Source organism: Gossypium arboreum, chromosome 11, assembly GCF_025698485.1.
Source record: "Gossypium arboreum isolate Shixiya-1 chromosome 11, ASM2569848v2, whole genome shotgun sequence".
In the NCBI taxonomy this organism is placed as follows: Eukaryota; Viridiplantae; Streptophyta; class Magnoliopsida; order Malvales; family Malvaceae; genus Gossypium; species Gossypium arboreum.
In genome coordinates, this window is record NC_069080.1 from 48,288,597 (window position 1) to 48,298,821 (window position 10,225).

The following is a 10,225-nucleotide window of genomic DNA, read 5'->3' on the forward strand; positions in this document are numbered from 1 at the left end:
TTTAAAGTTTTGTCGAATTCCAGTGAGGCCAAACTTTTAGCACCCAAAGCCAAGATGACATGATCCCACAACTTGGTCATGCCTGACCGGCTGACCCCGTATCCGTCAACGTTTAATTACATATGTACACGTGGATGGCCTTTACACCATCTGAAAAGCCCCCATAATTACTCAACTTTACCAGTTCCAACTTTGAAATGGGAATGCAATGACCCCACTCAGTCAAGGGTGGTTATAGCACATTCATTTGGAGCCTTCCACTAGACAAACTTTCAATAAAGCAATTCTTTTAAAAACTTAATTTAACTCCAGGGGACTCCTCCTTCAAACAAACAAGTGTTATTATATATTGATAATGTTGGATTCAGTTGAGTGTTTAATTTATAAAAATGTTTGATTAATGTTTAAAAGATTTAATTGGTATAAATATTATCATTAACGAGAAAAATGTAAGTTCGAGTGAATTGAAATATATTATTTTTTATTTATGGATTAAAATGAGTTATGAATAATTTTAATCATTATGTCGAAAAAATATATAATCAAGTTATTATAAAATTATTAAAAAATTATTAGATATAATTTTATGCACTGTAAATAAATTAAATAATCATATATTATTAAAAATTTAATTTAAGTTGATTGACTTTAAATTATATACCGTGTAATACATCAAAGATTAAAATTAATTTGAAGAGAAGAGGGTGACCGCTAATCACTTGTGAAAAGTCAGCCTGCAAAAAGTCAGGCACATCGAAGGACAACCATCAAATAGAGATGGCCTATGCCTCTGATTGGCAATTACCCATCCCCTTATCACAGCTCGACACGTCAAAATGTCTAATGACTTCGTCCCTCCGTTATAATATTAGTTCCTTAAGGCTGTTGTGTTAAAAAAAAAAAAACGTCACCTTTGTAACGCAAAATGCGGGGCAAAAGCCAGGAATTACGATGGAGTTAAAAATGGTTATATTAACGAAGTTCTACCGTTTTAGTTGAATATTTAACTTTCGAAAGAGTCTAAATTGCAGCTATTTTATTCGAAAGGGATTAAATTGAAATATTTAGCTGCCACTTTCACAAATATCTCAACCAATAAATAAATAAGTAAGTTGACAATTAATTGGCAATTAAAAACCTATCGGTCGATTTCACCAAAAAGAAAACCTATCAGTCAGTCGACGATTAAACGACTTTTTGAACTAAAAAATTTGGTTTATTAATTAGTTGCTAAGCAATTAATTTTATTTGATAGTTTTCAAAATAATCAGTTAAAAAGAATGAATCAAATTACTAGTTAGGAGTGAAACAACCATAGATGCACAGTTAATTTAAAGAGATTTTTAATAGAAAATTGAATAGAGTTTCGTAATTATACCAGACACCCCTTAAGTGGTCAAAGACCATGCATGAACGTATTTGCAGATGAAATTAATAAGAAACCAAATAAAGCCAAAAGTCATATAAGGAATAAAAAAACGTGAGACCGCCCAATCCATTTCACTCAACTCAAATTTCCAACTAATATTATAATTATTTTAAATATAATTATTATTTTTATATTTAAAATATTTTAAAATTTATTGTTTTTCATTTATATTGTGGATATGGTATTTTTAAATATTTTATATATAAAATATTTTAATTAATTATTTCAAATATCATCATATTTATATATGAAATATTTTAAATACATATATAAAATATATAAAATACTAAAATTTACTACACTCATGATATGGATTGAAAATAAATATTACACATATAAAATTATATTTATTAAGAATAATAATTTTTATAATATTATTTGATTTTATAAATAAAAAAGTTATTAATCAAAAATATGAATTAAAAATAAAAACTTTTAAAATAATATATTTAAAATATTAATTAAAAATAATAATAATAAAAACTTAAAACAACATTAAATGAAAAATAAAAATATATGTAAAAGAGGAATTTAGGACTTAAAAGACAAAACCATTGACACTAACTACATATAAAATATATAACCTAAATTATTTTGAAATTGCCGACTTGCATCCACCTCCACCTGATAGGCCTGTGGCGGGCTCCAGCCTATGTTGAGGGATATTTTTGACTTTGATGAAACCCACAAAAAAAGAAAGAGACCAGAGGCAAAAAAACGCGTATACAATAAGAGACGGCCCAAGAAGTGTCCCTCCTTCCCGCAACACCCGTATTTCCCATGTGCCTTAGCCGAACCACGTGACCGCCGCCGTCGCAGCTATAAATACGTTCCCCTGCCCACAAAGCCAATCACCCCATTCATTAGCTGATTTTTCTTGGTTAGCATATGTCTCAAAGGCCTAACGTTCCCCACTCTTCTTCAATAGCTTTTGGTCTCCATTCTCATCTCCTGGTTTCCAGTGAGATGAACCCTAATTCCAACTGGTCTTAATAGTTCCATCTCTTTCTTTTTCTTCTATTGATTTTTTGTTTAGACTTCTTTTATTGCCTTTTTGAAACAAAGTAATTGCCTTGTTGATTTGCAAGCAAATTTTGGTAAAGTTCTTAAGTATTTGAGTTTAGATCTTCTTTGAGAGTGCCGCTATGGGAGTGAAGGGTTTTGTTGAAGGAGGCATAGCCTCAATCGTGGCCGGGTGTTCGACCCACCCGCTTGATTTGATCAAAGTCCGAATGCAGCTCCAGGGTGAAAGCCATGTTCCCAATACGGCTGTTCAAACACTCCGCCCTGCTTTAGCCTTTCAGACAACCACTACTACTACTTCCTCTGCTATCCACATGCCTCCTCCGCCGGCGCGTGTTGGACCTGTGGCCACCGGGATCAAGATCTTCCGGACCGAAGGCGTCGCTGCTCTTTTTTCTGGCGTCTCTGCTACCGTCCTCCGCCAGACCCTCTATTCCACCACCCGCATGGGACTCTACGACATCCTGAAACAGAAGTGGACTGATAAAGAGACCAAAACCATGCCTCTCTCGCGGAAAATCACCGCCGGGCTAATCGCCGGAGGGATCGGCGCTGCCGTTGGGAACCCAGCCGACGTGGCGATGGTGCGAATGCAAGCTGACGGACGCCTTCCCGTATCTCAACGTCGTAACTATACCAGCGTTGTCGACGCCATCACACGCATGACCAAACAAGAAGGCGTGACCTCCTTGTGGCGCGGCTCATCGCTGACGGTGAATCGTGCGATGTTGGTGACGGCATCGCAGCTTGCCTCCTACGATCAGATCAAAGAGATGATTTTGGAAAACGGGCTGATGAAAGATGGGCTGGGGACACACGTGGCAGCGAGCTTTTCAGCCGGGTTTGTTGCGGCAGTGGCGTCCAATCCTGTTGATGTGATAAAAACAAGGGTGATGAACATGAAGGTGGAGGCAGGGCAAAAGCCGCCGTACGCCGGCGCTTTGGATTGTGCTATCAAGACGGTGAAGTCGGAAGGGCCGATGGCTTTGTATAAAGGGTTTATACCCACAATCTCGAGACAGGGACCATTTACGGTGGTGCTGTTTGTGACACTGGAACAGGTCCGGAAGTTGCTTAAGGACTTTTGAGGCATTGATAACAAAGACGATGACGAAAATGAATGTTTAAGTTACTTAATTGTTTTCCAGTTTTATGTTGTTCTACATGTTAAACGCGATGTGCGATTCTTGTTCTAATAATGATATCAATAGATGAGATATTTGCTCTAAAATTACTGTAGGTAAATTAGTCGCTGCAAATCCACCTCAATTTTGATTTGGGTTCATGATAGGGGTAATAATGCTATTGTTGTCCAACTCATTAATCACTATTGCCTTTTCAGCAAACAAACATAAACGTCTTTATCAAAATTGAGGTGGATTTGCATCTTCTTTTGGGGTACATGAGATATTTGGATGGCTGATTCCGATATTAGTCCCTGTATTTTCTAATTTTTAAAATTTCAGTCCTCATTGAAAGGATAAATGGATGTTTTGGTTTGTCAAATCTTACTTATGACCTGTAATGTTACATTTTCGAATGAGATTATGGTGTTTAGATTCTCAGCATTTCTTTCATTTCTCGACGATGAAGTAAGACTAAGCCCATGAGCTTATTATTCTAGGTCAGAACAAGTTGATAGGATCCCTTACACCCCTGAGTCCCTCCCATGTGGCGACATGGGGTCGTAAAAAGGAAAGAGAGGGATGAAGTTTTGGGGGTTTCTCTCGCTTTTGGCATAACGAGCCCCCAACGAGAGGTCCACACGACGAGACTATTAGCTCAGTGGTAAAGTGCACTCCTGATAATTGCGTCATTGTGCCAGACTGTGAGGGTTTTCAGTCACATGAATAGTTCAATATGCTTATCAACACTTGACCCTGAGATGTGAATCATTCAAGGCACATTAACATAGGGTACTCTTGTTTGAACCGAGGTTTGAAAGCCTCTTTCTTAGATTATTTAAGATTTTGGGTAGAATTTAAAATTTTGGATAAAATTATCCTTTATCTTCATACTACTTGTGGTTTATTGCATTCATCGTAACAAACTCGTTTTGGTTGATTAATTTTTTCTTTTATGAAATTATTTTATTAATCTTAGTAGCTAGTTTCTTTATATGATTTTTTTTTTTGGAAATAAAATCCTCATTTCTTTTATTTTACATAAAATTTACAAATAAGGTTAACAGCTTACGTTACCAAATAAAACCCATTTTGCCATAAACATTAATAATTAGAAAAACCAATAGTTTAAAAAAAACTCAATCTTCTTAAATTTGTTGAAACCCGCAAATCGTAACAAATAGAACATAAAATTTGGAGGTTTATATTATGAATTTTAGTTGTACTTCACTTTTCATATTAAAAGTGATTCTCTAAATAAACAACTATAAATTATATAAATAAACTATCATAATTAGGTTGAATAGTTGTTGAGTTGAATTCATATAATAAAATCAAGGTGTAATAAAATGAATTTATTAAATTATTATAATTTTATGAAAATTTAAGACTAAAAATGTTGAACTTTTAAAACAAAATCCTATATCAAGGGTAATTTAGTAAAATTTGTTTTAAGATAATCTTACATTTTGTTAACCAAAGACATGAATCTTATATTCCAACTAAATAAACCAAACAAGGTAATCTCATATTCCATCCGTAATCCTATTACGAAATGTAATCTAAGATTTGGACCGTTAAATTTATTAAGTTATGCGATTTCCAAAGTTTGATGGGATAAACATATTATCATATGGATAATATTATGTCAATTTGTTATTTTCACATACTACTCACTAAAAGTTTAATTAATCGACTAATAATCATCATCTGCATCAATATTAAAATTTCAAAATTTTAAAAAATCTATAAACTCAAATTAATTTAATTGAAAAATATAAATTAAATCTACAAATAAACACATAATAAAAATAATAATTAAATTTAATCAAACAAATTAAATTACTATTATTTGATAATTTTAAAAATATATAAAAATTAAACTGAAATAAGTTGTAGGAAAACAAAGATATGCGCCGATGCAGTCGCTGATTGATTGACCCAAGAGTTCAAATTTGAATTGCAATATAAAAGTATAGAGAATTAAAGATATTATGTATAAATTAAGATAGACGTAATCCAATTGGAGTCATCAAACACCTCTGATTTCTTTTTTTTCTTTTTCTTTTTACTAAAATAGCTTTTGAAATCCAAGATACGCATTTGTAAAATTCAATAAGTTGAATTGGAATTTCAGTAACAGTTTCATAATATTCATAATTATTTTTTAAACTTTTGTTTTCAACAATAAATTTAAAATATTTGTTGATTTTGAATTTGAATTTTTTATTTTATACCATTCAAATATAAAATAATATTTATTTTTAACTATAATATAATATCATATATCATAAGATCTAAAGTGGCGTGGACAACTGACTTAACGTATAATTGTTATTTTCTTAACAATTTTAAATAAATAAAATTTGAAATGTTTAGATAAATTTAAAATATTTACATAATTTTATGTAAAATAAAAATTATTATACAATATTATCATAAATATAATTTTTATTTATCTTAATATTAAAATTTGTTATCATCATATTTTTAAAACTGTTATTATGATTATACTTAAATTAAATTTTGTTTATTTTTTAATTTAATTAAATTTAAAAATTATCATAAAACATGTATTAATTAATTTAAATTTAAATTTAAAGTAACTATGTTATAGCCGATTTTAAGTCTAGTCGCAACAGTGGTTTCAGGACTACAAATCCAACGTAAAAAAAATTATTTTTCTTATATTTGTAAAAATTTCGTTTGAAAATTTTGACGTTTGAGCACTCAATTTAGTAAAAAGGACCAAATTGCAAAAAGTACAAAACTTGAGTTCTAGAAGCTAGAGGTGTCTAATTGCTATGAAATTTTAAATTGAAGGTCCTTATATGGCAATTAGACCATTTTTTAAGTTAGTGGATAAAAATGGACATGAAGTAAGAGAAATTTTAGTGTTTTAAGAAAAGGGCATTTTGGTCATTTGGTAAATAAAGCCAAAATAACTAAAATAAAAGATGTTCATCTTTCTAATTTCATCCCTTAGTGTCAGAAATTGAAGGCTCTCCATAGCTAGGGTTTTGGCCAACTTTCAAGCTCAATTGTAAGTTCGTTCTTACCCTGTTTTTAATGCTCTTTACATTTTTAAAGTCGTCGTAACTCAATCTACCTATTTCTACTACTAATTTAAGAAATAATCAAAGTCTAAATTTTTATCCATGATAGATAATTGTGTATTTTGAAGCCTAATGTTAGAAAATATAAGTTAGATGTAAGATAAACAACTTTTACTAGGTGATTTTTTATGGAAATGTCAAAAAGGACCTATTTGTAAAAGTTATAAAATAAGTAGTAAAAGTGTGATTAAGTGGAAATTTTGGGCTGGCATCAGTATGAAAATGGTTCATCTAGGCTTGGGTTTTGAAGAAATTGAATACATTTCAATTTACGAGCCTAGGGGCTACATTGTAAAAATGTGAAACATTAGGGGCAAAAATGTAATTTTCCATAATATGATTTTTGGACTGAATTGAACAATATGTGTATTAGATAAGTTAAATTTGTTATTATAGATCAAGAAAAATGAGGTTCAGACTTAGATCGGGGGAAAAACAAAGTGTTTGACGATTAGGTCAAATTCTATTATTTTTGTACCGAGGTAAGTTCGTATGTAATTAATGCATTGTTATATTTATGTTTTAAATGCTTTAATATTGTATGAATTTTGAATGACTCTTTGGACGTAGTCGAAAAAGTTTCGAGAAGTGAGAATTTTCAGTTGAGCCTTAGGAATAGAATAGGATATGAGTGACATGTCACTAGGAACCCATGTGTCTATGTGATCCGGGTGCTGGTCTTATACGTCCTACCAGTGGCTGGGTAATCCAGCATGAGTTGCAGATACCTGACAGTTTGTGTGAGCAGCACTGTGTAGCTATATCCTGACTGACAGCTTGTGTGAGCAGGCCCGTGAGTAGTTCCAAAACGAGTATCCGTTAATATTCCAAAAGTTTAACGGGAATGTTAAAATTGTGAAAGACTATAGTATGTTACGATTTGGCACAGGTATGTACATAAAACTCAAACGTAATGAGCTCGATAAGTGATGAACCCTTGGTAAGGTTATGATTGAGTAAGTTAAGACTAAAGATTTTGAAATCATTCATGTTAATTTTTATCATGCTAATTATCTGTTAGATGTGTGGTTATGATGCTTATTATTTGCATAAGAACTTACTGAGCTATAAAGCTTACTCCTCTTTCCTTTCCCTTATCTTATAGTGTCACCAAACTTACTCGAGGATCGGAGACCGTCGGAGATCCACTCACACTATCAACAATTATTTTGGTACCAATGATTTCAACATTTTGAGTTATGACATGTATAGGGGACTTGGTCATTTTGTTATGTGTCATAACTAATTTGGCCAAATGTGTTAGCTTATGTTGGTTGAAAGTTCATTTTGTATAAGGCCACTTGAAATTGGCTACTTATTGGTATAAGTAATTTATATGATGATGCCCTTCATGAATGTGGAAACTTGCATGATTTGAGTTAATAAGTGTGTGATGTTTGTGTATAATAGATGGTAGCATGTAATTGACGTGTGGATGTCTTGATTGTGGCTGATTTGATTGGATGTAAATGCTTGAATTGATGCTATGTTGTGTTGTGTAGGTGTGTGCACCAAAGGGTGGCAAAAAGGCTTGGTAAATAGCCTTATTTTTGTCCACATGAGTAGAAACACGGGCGTGTGTCTAGGCCATGTGTGACACACGATTTTCCCCATACGCATGTGTTAGGCCATGTGTCCCCTGCACCCTAATTTTTGCAAAACAGAATGCTTAGAATTGAGCACACGGGCAGAGAGAAGGGCGTGTGTCTCAGCCGTGTGGATGACAAGGCCTCAAGAATGGACGTGTGAAGTCTGCACCTATTTTATGAAAAATCATAATTTTTAAATCGACCACACGGCCTAGCATACGGGCATGTAACTTGGTCGTATGTCTTCAATTTGTTCTTGGGTGACAAACAGAGAGTTACGCAGGGTTGGGATACAGGCGTGTGTAACTACAGGGCCTGCCTACACAGGCGTGTCCCATATCCACACAGGCGTGTGACCCCTGTTTAGTGAAAAATCTTCTAAGTGTTGCAAAATTTTCTAAAGTTCTCGATTTAGTCCCGAACCACTTCCATAGTATGTTTTGGGCCTCGTAGGCTCGTATTAGGGATTTTATGATTAATTGCAAATGGTTTTAATTTGGACGAAAATTTGTGGCTCGGAATTGTATGATTGTTTGTGTTATAAGTCCAGTAATGCCTCGTATCCTGTTCCGGCGTTGAATACGGGTAAGGGGCGTTACAAACTAGATATGTACTTTTTTTTAATTTTTAAAAATTCTAAAAATATATATAAATGTCCACAATTATTGTATAAAATTGTTTGAAAGAATAGTATTATGATTTTTCATTTTTAATATATATTTTTCTATGTTCTTACTTTCAATTTTTTTCGTGTCATCAATTCCTTTAAATTTTTTACATTATATTTTAATTAATATATACAATCAATCAGTATATCGTAAGGGAAAGAAACTAGTATGTATATGATATAACAAGATGCACACTAAAATTGTGGCAAATACTACAATTATGTTTTTTATGTAATTTATATATTTTTAAAAGATAATTTATATAGTTTTTAATTATCCATTAAATTATAAAGGTTTGTGTTTAAAATAATATTTAATTAGATAAAATAAAAATAATTTGTTCATTTAATTTAACTTACATAAAATTTTAATTTAATTATATATTATCTATAATATATAAAGCATTTGCTTAATTAATATTATTAAGTATTTATTCATTCTACAATACACTACATTATCAATTAATATTATTAAGTATTTAAGCCATTTGCTCAAATCAATTAATGCCATGAGCCTTTTAAAATTAGACTTTTAAGTCCTCTACATTTCCTAGCTGTGCCAGTTTAATCCTGTTACCACTTGCAACAATGAAGGCATCATGTATCTATAGTAAAGTTTTGAAACTACCGAGTTCTCATCTTGACAATTGTCATGATTAAAATAAATGAAATAAATTTATTCTAAATGAAACAAATGCGAAAACATGAAAAGATTTAAAAAAACAAATGAATTAAGTGAAAATGTTTTTTTTTCTTTTAAATTATGTTACAATCATCGAACCACCATTCATTACACACTCTTCCAATTCGATTCACGTGATTTCTATAAAATGGGATAACTTCGTGATTGGTCCTTCCATAGTTTGTGTTATATGTGGTTAATGCCTTAATTTCAGTTTTTATATATTAAATTCAACCCCTATTGTTATCTGTAATTATTTCAATATCAATATTCAATTTGAATACGATATAAACAATATTACAATAAATTTATTTTACATTTTTTCCACCGTATTTTCTTTTTTATTATAACTTTTTCTGTTGGGTCGAACACGAACGAAAATTGAGAAAATTAGATACAAATATTTACATGAAAAAAATCTCCCGAAAAGGACAAAAAATCACAGGTAAAGAACACTTCACTAAGATGGTAAAGACCTAAGGGGGTACAAGATAGAGAAACAAACAAACCCCGAACCCGAAATACAAAGTTTTCCTAAAATTTCTACAAATTTTCTCTTAATTTTGTTATTGTTATTCTAAACTATTTAGGATTG

The 10,225-nt window shown here is 31.8% G+C and overlaps 1 protein-coding gene across 1 annotated transcript; it reads left to right on the forward strand.

The window, feature by feature from the left end:
- The first annotated feature begins 2,157 nt into the window (after positions 1 to 2,157).
- Positions 2,158 to 3,683, forward strand: LOC108464347 (mitochondrial uncoupling protein 5-like). The gene has a single exon (XM_017764610.2). It carries the CDS (start codon positions 2,575 to 2,577, stop codon positions 3,538 to 3,540), a length of 966 nt encoding a protein of 321 aa, XP_017620099.1. The 5' UTR covers positions 2,158 to 2,574; the 3' UTR covers positions 3,541 to 3,683.
- The last annotated feature ends 6,542 nt before the right edge of the window (positions 3,684 to 10,225 follow it).